At 36.1% G+C, this 15,438-nt stretch overlaps 1 protein-coding gene across 1 annotated transcript in view; it reads right to left on the reverse strand.

The window, feature by feature from the left end:
• Positions 1 to 15,438, reverse strand: part of DMXL2 (Dmx like 2) — a 49,481-nt gene that overhangs the window by 13,044 nt on the left and 20,999 nt on the right. The window contains exons 18-30 of the mRNA XM_085303667.1: positions 13,737 to 15,416; positions 13,328 to 13,438; positions 12,389 to 12,558; positions 11,387 to 11,484; positions 11,057 to 11,222; positions 9,837 to 10,101; positions 7,991 to 9,087; positions 6,708 to 6,899; positions 5,385 to 5,461; positions 4,566 to 4,696; positions 3,635 to 3,883; positions 711 to 892; positions 231 to 361 (exon numbers count right to left, since the gene is read on the reverse strand). Coding sequence (XP_085159793.1) covers positions 231 to 361; positions 711 to 892; positions 3,635 to 3,883; positions 4,566 to 4,696; positions 5,385 to 5,461; positions 6,708 to 6,899; positions 7,991 to 9,087; positions 9,837 to 10,101; positions 11,057 to 11,222; positions 11,387 to 11,484; positions 12,389 to 12,558; positions 13,328 to 13,438; positions 13,737 to 15,416 — 4,549 coding nt within the window. The remainder of the gene's footprint in view (positions 1 to 230; positions 362 to 710; positions 893 to 3,634; positions 3,884 to 4,565; positions 4,697 to 5,384; positions 5,462 to 6,707; positions 6,900 to 7,990; positions 9,088 to 9,836; positions 10,102 to 11,056; positions 11,223 to 11,386; positions 11,485 to 12,388; positions 12,559 to 13,327; positions 13,439 to 13,736; positions 15,417 to 15,438) is intronic.

Raw genomic sequence — 15,438 nt, forward strand, 5'->3', positions numbered from 1 at the left:
CCCAAACTATCTGCTTATGCCATTCTTTCAGATGAGTAAATGGGAAGACTGTTATTGAGATCAGAATTTGTCACCCCTGTAATCCTGTTGTCATAGAGAAATCTATCCAAGTGCTGAAAATATGTGTTTTAAACTGTGGAAGGTGCAAAGGCCCCATGTTTTCTCTAATTTGGAATAAAATGTAAACATGTGATATGACTGTTCTTAAAATAATGGCATTTTCTGCTAACCTGTAAGAATTGGCATCCTTATGTTCCTGGATCTGTGTATCAGAAAGGAAAGCATCATCTTCTTCCTCATCACTATGAATGCTTTCATCAGAATCATATATAACACCACTGTCTGATAAAGGAAGAAATGGCTGCAATACAAAATAGAAGCTTGCTATAAAAGTATTTTTCAGAGCTCTTAAATATTCAATTCTTTTACTTTAGTTGTCATTTAAAATCTGCAACAGTGATAACATATGAATAAGTTTCCCTAAAACATGCAAAAAGCAGGGAAAAAAGTGTTTACTATTTGCTATAGACATTTTTTGAAAGTTATATAATGGACCATTAAACCTTTAATCTTTTATTAAGAGGATAATATTCCACAGCTTACTATGAAGCACATTCAAAACTGTGATGTTATTTTTGTCCTTTAAAACTGAACATAAAAGAAATACACTTTATTTATTTATAAYAACTTGCATTTTCCATTTTAAATACCTTTGCCATAAAATAGTCCCACATGCTGAGTTCTGGAGGAATAAATTTTTCTTTGTAAGAGGGTCTTTCTGCAGGCACAGGTGGTGGTGCAGTGCTATCTTTTACAGGTCTTCCTGGCACTAGCATTCTCATATTAAACCGACGACGATGTTTATCCATTTCCTCTGAAGGAAGAGGAGGTGCTAAATTCAAATTGAAAAAGCTGATATTAATATTGTTCTTCAGAAATGGCTGTATTTTATAATAGAAGTAACTAAAAACATTAATATTGTTGCTAATTTCTACTAACTCAAAAAACCAAAGCCAGCCTAAATGAAGTATGTGTAATCATACAAAAAGTCTAGTGATCTAAATTCAGTAACTGTTGCATGTACATGTTGACTATATTACAAGAAATGCATTTTATTACCTAGATTAAGTTCTCAGGAGATGTAACTTTTCTATTTAAAAGTTTTTAGYTGAAAAATGTCTCAACATAGGGCTGAAATTCTGTTGAGAAATAAGAGCAATATATATGATTTCACTGAACTGCGAACTGCACAAGTAAGAATATTTACTCAAAGTATAAGCCAAGGAACTCTTTACGATAGTGAAGAAAATTTGAATAGAGAGATATGTTTTTTTTAAAAAACAACTTTATCCTGTTACAATTTGAAATGTCTTTATACATATATATCAAAATACAAACAAGACTTCGGTTTTCAAAATTGTACTGGCCAGACATCATTGAAGATTACACTTACTTTTCTACAAGGGAGCTAAATATTTTAAAACATTAAAAAAAGCCACTATTCATCTACACTGCAAGTTTTTACAAACCTTCATTACCATCCTCTGAAACATCAGAAGCTGTAGCAGCTTGTAGATTAAAGAAAAACAGAATACATCTCAAATGAAGACATGACCGTATATCTAAGCTATTCATATTAACACCTTGTCAAAATAATACTCATTCTCAGAATCATTYCTAAAATGTTTTTTCTGAAATAAGTTTTCAAGATATTCCATGAATGACAAATACCTTTTACACACACTTACAGTGCTGCACRTCAGAATGTTAACTGAGCAGTGTTAACAGTGTATCAGCAGTGACAGCAATTAGTACGATTAGAAGAAGCACTATTTACGTTATAGTGCCTTACTACTATTTTGTTTTATACACTAGATGTGAAGCATAACATTTTTGCCTGAAAGGTTTCAAGCATATAGTTGGTTGTTTAGAAAGCCTGTATGACAGGATTTTCAGTATGGTTGCAGCTTAAAGAGGACCACCTGAACCTCTTTCAGTATAGCTGCTGTTCAAAGCCTGGCACAAAGTGATCCTCTCATTACTGGGCCCTTAGTCTCCCCATAACACAAATAACAATGACATCTCTAACTTAGCCTTATATAAAAGCACCCGTCTTTATGCCTCTGACTCTTGACTCAATCCTGAAAAGATCCCAGGCAAAACACGTTCCAAAGGGAAAAAAATTTTGCTAATAAGAAAATTAGAAGCACGATAAAGATGAAARCAGCAGTAACTCTTCAACAAAACGAGTAAACAGGAGTACCCATTTCCTTGGTACCCTACCTTGTTCTGAGGATCAGCCCCTTCCTCAGCAGGAACTTCTGTTTGCTAACTATGCRTTTCAAAAACCATAGAGATATAATCAAGAGTTTAGTTGCTCTGTTTTCCAAAAATCATATGAGAAAAGGCTGTTTTCCTTTGCCTTCAGCGCATGGATTCAGTCTCCACATCTGCATTTTGTCATGCGGTATATTAAGTCATGCTTATTTTTCTTTGAAAAATTCCTGTTTTGAATTGGAGCTTAGATATGCATGAACTATTTTCTGTTGTTCAAAGCTGGTATTTATTTTATACTGTCTTGCGGAAAGTGAAATCATCTTCTAGTATAAACATTGTCTTTAAATTGTGGAATAACACTCATCTCATATACAGAAAAATACAGCGGTTAACTTACTACTGTTATTTATACTATCTGTTTTTCACTAAAAATAGTGAATGAAAGCCCTGAAAAGCTTTCTATAAAGCATCTAATTGTAGTTAAAAGAGGAAATACTGATGCTTAGAATACTTTTCTGACTCAGAACGTCTGAATTTATATTACTCATTAATTCTCTACTGGTTTAATGACAAATGCTGAGTTACAAGAGGTAATGCCAGTTAAAGAAAAATCAGTTCTTATGTTAAGGAAAGTAATGATGCACACAAGTAATTCTGGAACATTTATACTGGGAAATACACTTGACAATCCACATCATTTCCTGTGTCACAGTCAGCAGCGATTTCATTGCTACTTGACAGTTGCTTGCTGTGATGACTGATTGATTGTTAACAATGTCTTGATTGAGATTACTTTAGATTGAGAGATTTTTCACTGTTGTTTTAAAAAAAGGAAGGAAAAATGCATGTATCTGGGATGATATGCACACACGTACCTCTAGTAATCTATACTGTGAGTGAAAACAATCAAAGGCAAAGRTCCAATGAAATTCTATTTCCAATCCACATGGAGATCTAAACAATTTAAAAAACCCTCTACCCGATACTGATACTGGATATTGTTTTCTAACATAACTGTTATCTTGAGGTGCGGAAACAAATATTAGGAGAATTAAMAATATATATATCTAAAAAGACATAGTTAAATTATAATGTCAAATTATAAGGTACTCTGAGTCAATAACTGTACGGTTTGTATGGCAAATGCAAAATGTGCTGGGTGCTACTTAAGACGACAAATGCAATAACAAACCTTTTTTTCTAGATCCTAATATATATAGCATAAGTTTTCTTGCCAGTAGATACTTAAATTCTACTTATTTAGTCTTCGGCTTTATAAGGAAGAAAATCTTTCCTCTTAGGATGCAAAAAGGTATAAAATGCAAATTATTAGGCCAACCTTTAGATAACAAAGTACCTGGAATATTTTCTGATTGCCTTCGAGGTTTTACAACAAGTTTCACTCCTCCCCCAAAAACAGCAGCCCACATTCGGCTGTTCAAAGGATGGGCTGCTAGTCGAAACAATTCATTACATGAATTGGTCGCAAGGGCATGTATAAGGAGACTCAGGTAGACAGCTACAACAGCTTCACAAAGTAGGATGTTTAACTTTGGTTGATCTTCATCTTGAGCAGAACTTAAGAGGTTTATAAGTGAACTCACACCTGCGAAGTTAGGAAAAAACATAGGTTAAATGAGTATGAATACTAATGGAAAAGAAAAGGCAATGTTTTACCTGTACATTTTGTTAAACATATTAATAGCCACTTGATACTTTTATTCAAACCATTTTTTTCCAGAATAAAGAAAAATGCCTTCTTCAAATTCTGTAGGTGGTTCAGTTTGCCTATGAAACTCTTGTACTGTTTCCAGAGCTGACCTCAAAACACTAAATTTATGCTAGAACATCAAGAGTAATCTTTCTGATGGCTAGGCATAGTAAAACATATACATAAGACAGCACTGTAGGAACAGCTAACAAAAATACCTTTGCTAGGGGGTGAGGGTGACTAGAGGAAAAGATTATTTTAGGATGAGAAATAATCAGCCTGTAGAGTTGAAAATCCTAACCCGGTTTGGTAAATAAGACGTTTGTCATATAGTAAGTTTGTTTCTTTGTTTGTTTTGATATGCAAAAAACATTAAAAGCTGTTATTCATTAGAAAACTAAACCCCAAACACTCCTCAATCATTGATCATTTCACAATTTCATCCATCTTTGCATGAAAGACTAACAGTATGTTGTATTGTACTTTAAGTTATTAATCATATTATGGAACAATGAGATAACTTTGAAATGTAGGTCTTGATCAGTGGTTTTAAAAATAACCTTTATTTTTGTCTCACCAGGCCACTGAGCAGGAGGCGAGTTTGGAGTTGCATGCTCTTCAATACTTTCTGTCCTCAGTCTGCGGCGATCACTCAAAAGCAGTCCCTGATAAACCATTCCTGTGAACTGATTTGCTTCTGTTTGACTGCTAAATACAAATCATTTTTTTGGATGAGAAAGGATTTTAGAATATTCTTATAAAGTATGTATTTAATAAATTCTTTCCATTTTGATCAGAAAATCTCCAACATTAAAAATTCTGTAAAGCACGTAGTAAAGTTTTAGAAGACTCAGTGTTTTATAACATTACAATATAACCCCCTCCAAATTTTTAGTTAAAACTTGAAGTGTCTCCCTGCAACATTACCATTCATAATATGCACATACCTCTAGATATGCAAAAAGAGTTTTCAAAAATTTGAATAAAATACTTATTCTGAAGAATATTTTTCCATTTTCACAGCATTCCCTTACGGTTAGTTTGGAATATAAATTCTCTGAAACCTGACTTGAGTTAGGCACAAATGTTTCCCTTACATCTCTCTACAGCAATGAGTGTGCTGTGGAAAACAGCTTTCAAATGCTCTTTCAGGAGCATCTTAGGAGGCACAATAAAATTTCCTATTTATTTAGTGAAAGAATCTGAATAATTTGGTGTTATTTTATTTTATCTGTGTAAAATTGATTTAGCATGTCAAAACTAGCAATGTGTAAACTGTATAGGTATGTACACCCTTATGSAGAGATTTAATCCCTTTTAAGACACATGCATGAAGTTTGTTTTGGAAACAAAGGATATTGCCAAAGTAGAAMTGTAAAAAACCTTCCATTTTTACCTGTAACTGTGGCTGTCACATAGAGCTTGATAAATGGATGCAGAAAGTGAGGCTGCTAGAGAATGAAGTGTGTACACCTAAAGTAAAAACAGCCAATATTAAGTTTTGCATAATAGGTGTGTAAATCATGATTTTCTCTAAACAGCGTTTCAGTTCTATGCTCRTAATTATCCAGGAGTCTGCCAGTAACAAGAATAATACATCAGCCTCTAATGGCCTTGCAGTGGGACAGAAGCACTCAAATTCTTACACAGCAGAAGTGGTGCAAGGATTTCTTGGATTCCAATGGAAGAAAATGGTATTGCAAAACTGTTAAAAGACTGATTTTTTTTAGCCTACCCTTTGTTCATTTTCATCTTTCCCTACCATCATTCCATTTAATTGGTGAGATACTAGATTTCATATTAAAGCAGTGAATTATCTACATAGTTCATCTGTGATCAGGAAAGTGTCAGATCATCTTTCTCAACTCATTTTTAAAAAGAAAACRCATGTGCAAGAGAGTAGAATGAGTTCTTTCTGGAGCATAATGCAGGATGAAAAGAGTCAACTCTTGTAAGAGATAAAATAAGTAGTAAATGAGCTTGGACTGTGGTTTTAGAAATTATTTTTAACTGCCTTGCAATGTGACAATGCATTTAGCTTCCTAWTTTTTCCGCAGTTTGATTTAGTCAATAAAAATCATATTAACCTAATGAGAATGCTCATCTAAAATCTACAAGATAATGATTTTGGCTTCTTACTAATTAACTGTGGCATAGTGTCAGGCTCTTTCACTTTCCCCTCACCTCTATTTGCTGAATCTGAACAGAATTTATTCACCTCAGGGTATGGAACCAGGCAAAGCAATTCACTACAATTCCATGAAAATCAATAGACTTGAAGAAATCTGCACCAGGAGAGAAGCTGAGGTAAGGTTTATAGCATCTATATTGATAGAAAGCTGTAATGTACCTTACAGCTTCCCACCTCTAGTTTCTTTCATTAATATCCCTTCAGGATTTGTCCAGAATATTGATAATTAATTATCTTATATGATCTTGTTGTTTTGAGCGCTTTAATTCAGTGCTTTAGTAAACATCCAAATTTGGAATAGTTTCCCGAGAATGGCCAACCAGAACTTGGATGAAATRGAACCAGATTCCAACAGAGGTTAGAAAGGAAGCTGGAATTAGCATTTTCATTTCTCCAGGCATTAAGGAGAAAGTCAGTGTTGTGAAAGAACGAATGTAAAAAACTTAACCCAAACACCACATTTTTGCAAGCTCTCTCTCCATTTTATAAATAATCATTTAATGTTACTCTGAGAACTGTTTTCATTACCTTTACATCTTCAATATTAGGATGTGGTGGTGATTTCATCTGCACAATAGTGTAAAGAATATCATGGATGTGGTTGTTTAAATACAGCACAGGATTAGCTATCACAGTTTTTGTTGATGCTATGCTTGCAGAAAGCAACGGTAGTGTTGTGGGCAATGGAAGAGGAGACTGAAGCTGTTTTACAGTAGTTTCCTGTTTAAAAGAAGAGATTGCATTTAAGATGATTGGTTTGAGGGGAAAAAAAGAATAAAAATGCTCATTTTACGTAGTTTTTATTTTCTAGGTTTATCTTACTTCACTGCTATCTACTTAGTACACTACTAAGTACTACATGGAAAGTAAATTCTTATTTACTATAATACATAGATCAGACCTGATAGCTAAGTCTTCTGGAATACTTTGGATTTAGTGCAGGAAAAGTATTTTTACACATTTCATTACTAAGTTTTGGGACTGGCTATTAAGAAACAGTATCTAAAAGTACACTATTTTTTGACATAATGCTCGCTGGTTCGAGTTTAACAACAGTCAGATCTGCACTAATCTGAATTTCTCAACTAGAGAAGAACTGTGACTTTTCCTCTCAAAGTCATAAGCTTAGCCTAACACCAAAAAACAATCAAACTACTACTCCTATTTTAAATGTAAAAAAATCTGGAACTAGAGCAAGCTGCATGACTTGTACGATATCAAACAGACTATCTGCTTTAACTCAGATAACAGTCCCTACTGAAAAGTATCCTCTCCTGTACAAAATAGAAGTAGAAAATGTCATAACACAGTAACAGAGAGCACTAAACTGTCTGACTTGGTGTTATATGTTGAAGCTTGTAACAGAGATGCCATTCCTTGTAGCTGCCTTGCATGATTTGCTGAGGTGTAGAGAACGAGGTTTGGTCACACTATGGATTAGATACTAAATAGTAGATTTTTTCCAAAACTTTAATTTCATTTAACACACAYATATAATGCTGCAACTAATAGATAAACAACAGTATTTACATTCCACAATATAGCCTGATAGGCTATACATGGCACTCAGGATTAGGTAACTTAATCCTGAATTTAAGCAACAGATGCTTAAAAACCAAATAATCAGAATCTTGAAAAGCAGCACAATAAAATAGCAAGCTGTTGCTCCAAGAACATTAAAATGATCTTGACAGCTAGGCTTGCAGAATGTTATAAGCATCTATCTAGGCCCAAACTGAAGCATTTGGCAAAATCCACAGCCCAAAACTGTTCAGATTCAACTGAAAGGAAATTATTTGAAGTTGTTTTACCTGCTGTGACTCYTGCAGCAAAAATTTCAGCTCCATTCTTACAGATGCTAAGCCACCACCTTGTGCCCCATGAAGACTACAGTAACTTAGAAAAACTCTTAGAAGAGCTTGATTCTTCTGCAGCCACCACTTCCGCCTTTCAGCATGTTCTCGCTTTGCTTGTAACCTACGTCTTTCTATCTGGTGCCGCTCGTATGAACCAATGTCTGGCTTATCCACAACATCTTCGTGATCAAGTAGATCCCCATTTACTCTGCTATACGTTTTACAATAGTCTTTGCCAGCAGCATCATGGTTGCATATTTCATGCATAGCAGCAATCTCTTTTTCAAGCCAGTTGTACAGCTGAAATCTGAGTTTTCCTCCATCTACTTCATAACCTGTAGCCAAAGTTCTCAATTCAGTCATCAGAATCTTCAAACAGGCTCTAAACTTCAGTTGTTCAGCAATAACATCAACCTCAGTATCTCCTGCATCAGAAACCTCCCCCTGTGGTACCTGTGGCATGTCAGTGTCTGAGCTTTTTCTTTCATCTTGTTCTCCATTCTTAGAATCAGATTTAGATTTTTTCATCATTAAACCAACATCCTCTTCCTCTGACCCATTTTTGTCTTCACCCCAATCGAGAGTAAGAGGCTCATCATCAAATTTTACTGCAGGTTGACTCCAGTCAAATTGTGCTGAAGACTCCAGAGTATTCTCCGAAGCAAAGGAAGTTGAAATTGGCTTTGACCAGGATATATCACCACTTCCAGCATCATTGCTTAAGGCCTTGGAAACCAAAACATCAGCCTGTGTTGGAGGAATAGATGGCTCTTTCTCTGCAGCTGCAGTAGACTTTTTTCTTACTTTTGGAATTTTGGAAAGAACTTCAAGAGCTAGGACAGGACAGCCCACTTTAAAATGAGCATTTGCAGTAGTGAAGAATAATTTTCTTTCTATAAGATTAATTTTATCAACAAAGCTTTTCTCTGTTTTTAGACCTAAGGTGGCTAAAGTCCCTTCCGGTGAGCTGAAGTATCTTCGGATGAGCAAAGGGTGGGTACGAAGATAATTGTAAAAACTGAATACCACAGGATTGCATGACTTGACGATAACTAAGGAATTAAACAGATATGACATCTGTTGAAATGGTTCTATAATCACTATTATTTTGTTTTGCAGTATTTTCTGCATTATAAAAATTTCTCAAAACACACAGAAAAGACAGTTTTGGATCTAGTTGCCAAAACAAAAGAAACATTCATTGCCCACAAAATAAGATTAAGGACATAAGGTGGATGAATAGAAAGATATGAAATTCTTGTATTTGCCTCACTGCTATATTCTACTCACCTAAGTCTAGAAACAAGCTGAGATGTTCAGCCAGGGGGGGATTTCCCCAGCAGAGGGAAACTGCTACAGCAATCTGYGTAGCCACCTTTCTGCCACTTAACAATCACCCCAACAGAGGCTGGAGCCTGGCTGGAACACTGCTAATCCCAGCAGCAGACTACAGGGGCTTACTGCACAACAGAGTCCACGGAATAAAGACTAACCAGCATCAGTAATAAAGAAATATTGCGAGGAGGTAACAAAAAAAGAAAGCCCATCCAGAGATGACAGCAGGACTAAGTTCAATAATTACAGGGTGGGGGGTAGGGCTGGTGAGGGGAAAGCCCTTGGGAAAAAGGTGGAAAAAGTTATTTTTCAAAGACGACACTGACTGGGCCAATACCTAGGCTAATTAATGATTTCAACTGAATGGCATCTCAAGGGAAGGGATTGCATGCAAGTGCAGAAACTATTTCCCATTCTCTACTTTGTTTTAATGAGCATGAATGAATCAGACCAGTATCTTCCTTACCTGTGTTTTCATCATCATCTTTAGGTGTTTGTTCCAATAAAGTGTCCAGAGCTCTAGTGTAATCTTTCATTATCCAATACGCAATGCTTCTCAGAAAGGGATCAGAATGCAATTTAGTACAGCTGAAGCCAGTTCCATCCTTATGGCAACCTAAAATCTTTTCATAAAGAATGGAGGTGTATGTGACCGAGGTTTCAAACTCTGATTCATATAAACGAGCAATAACCATAGCCARCTGGATGTCTTCCATTTTTTCAAGGCATACCTAGGATAAGGGGGAAAAATGTTGCTTAGTTCAGGTAAGGTAGTTCTTTAAAACTACTAAATGAATGAAGTGAATAACAATATATCTTTACAGTACAGATAATTTTTTTCTCTCTGATCCTTAAAATATATATTCATCTGTGGGTTACAAATATGGATTTAATTTTCTTTCAGATTTATGGATCTGTATTTCTTTGTGTTTGGAAAGAGGTGTACTACCTCTTTTCAGGAATTATGGTAACCACAACAGTACAACAGCATGACAACAATTACTGTGCCAACAATAAATATGTTATACTTAACGGAATAAACATATGCTTCCAACATTAACATTATCACTGATAAAGATTTTCTTCATACTATCTTATGTGCAGAATTAAACCTCTGAGAAAAYGTATGTTCTCAGGTGAGTACGAACATCCTGCATACAATTGGAAGAATAAGCAAATGCTCTCTGAATTCCAGCTCTCTCCTGAGATGTATTGCCTATATCATGATCCAGTCTACAACTCTCACCTCCCTGGTGGCAGACAACATCACAGCTCCATTTAACRGATCCTAAGGCTGCTTTAAAGGAGGACTCTCACTTCTTTTTTTGCTTGATTTTGTAACATAAGGGCATACAGCATAGCTGGAGGCTGAACACAGTGCTACAACTTAGCTGTGCAGACCAAACGGAAAGTTTTGCCAGCAAGGTCATGGCTGCTAGTCCCAAGAGTGTTTCTACTGAGGACTGATGTACATAAGCTCTTAACTCTGGCCATCAGATCAGCTTCTAGGCTGCATTACACGCTATTTTAGAGGTAACTGGAATGTCTATGTGGCACAAAGTGGTTCTACATAGAAATATCCTTTCTGTTGCCAAGTTTTGTGAAAAGATCAGCAGAGCAGCTTGTAAGGATGCCACTATATAGTTCAAATTATAAACTAAAACTTAATTTCGTACAAGCTGGTACCTCTATTGCATCTTTCAGTGAACCTGCAAGTAAGAAAAATGCAGCTGATTGTTCAAAGCGTTGTTTTCCCAACAAAGCAAAAGCATTTTTCAAGGCAGCTTTGCGCCATCTATCTTCACTGAAGTTGTGGCTGAAAAAGGCAGTCATCTTTTCATCATGTTGGGACCTGCATGAAAAAATGCAATGTTTATAACTACTATTATATAACTTTAAGATACAATCACTTCAACAACATCACTTTAAGTTAAACTCTAATCTTGAGTTAAACTCTAATCTTTGCAATCCTGGTTCAATTAGGATTTAATCAAATTTACTGTTAGCAGAACTCACCTAAACAGACCCCACACGACTGCCTTTTTCTTCATAGCAAGGTAAAAAAGAGCAGCATCTAAGGCATCATTGTTCCTCTGGAATGAAGCTTTCGCAACCTGTAGTGAGCAAAACTTATTATTATTACCGAAAATATAAAGGCTGCCTTCAGCTAAAGAGTACATGTTCTGTTAGGTAGCTGAGTCTAGGTGACTGTCTTGCTTCTACAAAGCAAAAGTAATTTTTTTTCAGAATATTTTGCAGAAACTAGTTGTTACATGATAGCTCATCATACTGTTAATGCTCTTAAGATATGGAAAAACAGCACTAGTGTAGATATTAGCCCCTCCCACCACAAAGCAGGACATTACAAATGTGCAAATAAAAATTTCCTCAGTGATAAAGTCAGTCACACTTTTAGGTGAAATTCATCTTTCAATCCTTTATTTACACGTATTTAAGCTAAGTGTTTTTTTTTTTTTTTTTAAACCAACTATTACTTTCTCCCCTCCCCCCCGTCTCAAGAGATATAATTGCATGGGTTTAGAGGACCTGTATAATTAAGCTTTGTTACTGAATTCATTCAGTATCTTGTAATGTTTTAAGATTTATTTGTATAGCAGATGATTTGGAAATTCAGTAAACTACTAAGTATTCCTGTTCAACAAATACATCTCAGAGTACACTGTAATTCAGAGGAAAAGCTAATAAATAATCCATTAAACTTCAAGTTACAAGAAAGCTGAAAATTTTTATTAAAGTAAGAATTTAAATCTCACTGATACATATAGAAAGCAGTTTTAAATAGTATCTCAAAAATATATTGCAATTTATCCATTATTAGAGCTCTCATATGACAACTCTGCATGCAAATGTTTTGGCCCTGGCTATAGAAACAACTAGTTACACTGTCTCCTGACTGTCATGGAGTGCCYGGAAATCTGCTATATACAAATCTCTGCACATATTTCTTAAGGCATACCTAACAGGACACAACTTTAATTTTTGAGCAATAAACAGTACCTTCTCAATGCACCTTCGAAGTGTGTTGACATTCCTGACCCACCAGCCTATACCCAAAGCTCTTAATTCAGACCACTGAGGGTCTCCCTTCTGGATAGCAGGAATCATATTGATCAACTCCTCCTCAGCCTCAGAATGAAAAGCCCATGCAAAATGGCAAGTAGATAGGCCTGAATAATAACATACGAYAATCAATTTCATAAGAGTAAGATTTAACTTCATAAGTTAAAACACAAATGAGAGATGTCAGAGACACAAAGCGAGTGCAGCACTAGAGTGTAGATAAATTTGAAAGGGACTGTTTTTCTTGACAGAAAGAGCTGTTACAGACACAGTCAGAGTATCTTTTTGCTCCATAGGACCTATCCTCTCTTCTGTGGTTCTGTGGATCTTTTCCAGTACTTCATTCATATACGTAATAAAATCCAAGCCAGAAAGCTTTCTGTCTGCTGTTTAGGTGCTAACTGCTTTCCTTTTTTTGCTATATTTCACAACAACATTTTCTCAGATCTGCTCTTGAGCAAGTAATAAACTGCTATGAAGAAAACAATAAAAAAATCTTTAAGACATGCTTATCTAAAGCAGTAAGTTTATTCCTCCAGCAAAAACTAAAAATGTATGTATATAACTGCATGTTATCTGGTTGGGGAAATTATTCATGTATCAGAYTGATAATGCAGAATCTCTCCAATCTTTTCTGTAACTATGCCTTCTTTCTATTCATAGTGTCTGCAGGAAAACATATACATTAGTATATGCAAGATATAATGCAATCTTTACAAGGTTAGGACCTTAATGGAATAGATATAATCTAAAACGAATATGCTGATAATAAAGATATCAAAATACTATAACTCAACATAACCAGATCCTCAAAAAATGCCAAAACAGTCAGCTCAGCTGAATCAAGTGAAAGTAATATTACATTCCAAGAATTACCTTGATGAAGCAGCTGAACGCGATACAGAGGTGGGAGTGATGTCAGAAGGCAGGTGTGCAAGCGCATAGCCAACAAATATCGTAAGCCACATTCATCTAAGGTATCTCTCCCTGTAAAATATACAGAATAGTGAACTTGAACATGCAGGTAACCACAAAGGCATGTATAAGACTTACCATGCACAGCTTGTAAGTAACATATATCCCTAAATTTGCTGTTTGTGATGCTGAACTACAGGTTACTCTGTACRAAGTATAAGCAGAGGTTTATTTTTAGGTGTTCTCTCTACTGTATCTAATCCAAATAGCTGATGCTAGCTTTTAGCTTTGTTATCCCCCAATACTCTTCAAAGAATAATTTTGTTTAGCTAGGAAGATCAAAAATGTAGATATTACATCAGTTACTAACCTGAGTAATTCTTATCTCTGTTTTCATCTAGTTCAGTGCTTGTTGTGGCCACAGTGTCTGCCAAAGCTACAAGGAACATCTGCTCTAGTCGAGTGAGGCCTGGCAGACTTGAGTGCATCAGGTGGCTTGAAAGGACACTGGCGTGTTCTCGGCCGAAGTAAGTCGGACCATACTGTGAGAGGTTAATAACTTTGGATTTACTCTCCCTCTTTTCAGGCTCAAAATCAACGAAGTCATCAGTTGTAACAGGCTGAATTTGGAACAGATCAGAGTACTGATCCTCTGTTTTTCTTTTAGCATGATCTTCAGAGCCCTGAGGTATTTTAGAAGTTTCTTCAGAAATGTAAGTGGCATCTTGATCTGCAGCAAGCAGTGCATACAGTGGCAGTGGGGGAATTGAGTCTATCTCTGTGTAGTCTCGAGTACTGTCTTTTCCAGCCGTGATGGTATCCTTGGCAGTACTACCACTGACACTAATGGTACGAGAAAGATGGCGTTTGGGACCAGTTCCCTCTCCAGCTTCCGCATCTTTAACTACTGCAACTTCTCCTGCTATACATTTAACTAAATGTGACAGAATGGCTTTGGCTCGACGAACTTTACCCAAGTCCATGAGTTCTAATAGCTGGGTTGGATGATACTGGGGGAGAGTAGGTGAAAGAACATGAGCAGCTTCAAAAAGGCCACCATCCTGGATTACAGTTGGAGTGCCAAAAACATCATCCACAATACCTGCCCCATCAATTACACTGGTCTTCTTTGCTATCAAACTTGTTTTGAGTGAATCTTGAGTTGTTGAATCTTCAGTAGCAAAAACATCACTTTCCCCATCACCAAACTTGACGGCATGTTTCCACTGTGCATAAACATGCATTTCACAGTCCATTCCCACTACAAGTATACCATCCCTGACCCAAGAGAGAGAAACAGGCAGTGAAGGAGTGCCATCTACAGATGACACCAAGTCAATTGACCTAAGCAACACCCACTTTGACTTTACACCYTGTTTTATGCTACCACCTAGTGGTAAAGTAATAACAGCTACTCCTTCTTTGCTACTTGTTTGATCTGTTACAATTCCTGAAAGCCTTCCGTACATGAAGATGTTAGCACCAACTCCAACAGTCAATATATGTGAACCATCTTCTTTTGATACCCAATCCAAATGCACCAAATGCTTGATATTGGGCACCAGATATTTGTCTTTATTCAAAAAAGCATCTGATTTACTGTAAACAAATAAATTACTATCTACACTAACTCTTGAATCAAGTACATTTCCAACCTTAACTAAATCATCCAGATGAATTGTCTGTTCCAAAACCCATTCTGATCCTCCTGTAGACTCACATTCAAGTATACAAACATGCATGGAAAATTCTTTGGAAATAAAACCATTATGCTGTACAGGTTGTTTGTATGCTACTGCGAGACGTCCTGTGTAAGAACAGCTAACAGCAACTGGCCTTCCGACTATGCACACTGTACTGCTATTGTCTTCTCCTTCATCATTCATTAAAGGCCATTTTCTCCAATGATATATTTCTCTTTCTTCACTTCTGCTGTTTGGCTCTGTCTCAACAGTACATCTCCAGAACCGCACTTTGTTGTCCGAGCATGATGTTACTATCAGGTAAGGTGCAAGGCAGACTGGATATATTGATGAAGAACTCAGGTGACCTGAAGTTAGAACAAATGTATT

The sequence above is a fragment of the Rhea americana genome, unplaced genomic scaffold, assembly GCF_003343005.1.
Source record: "Rhea americana isolate MKP2758 unplaced genomic scaffold, rheAme1 scaffold_2, whole genome shotgun sequence".
Classification (NCBI taxonomy): domain Eukaryota; kingdom Metazoa; phylum Chordata; class Aves; order Rheiformes; family Rheidae; genus Rhea; species Rhea americana.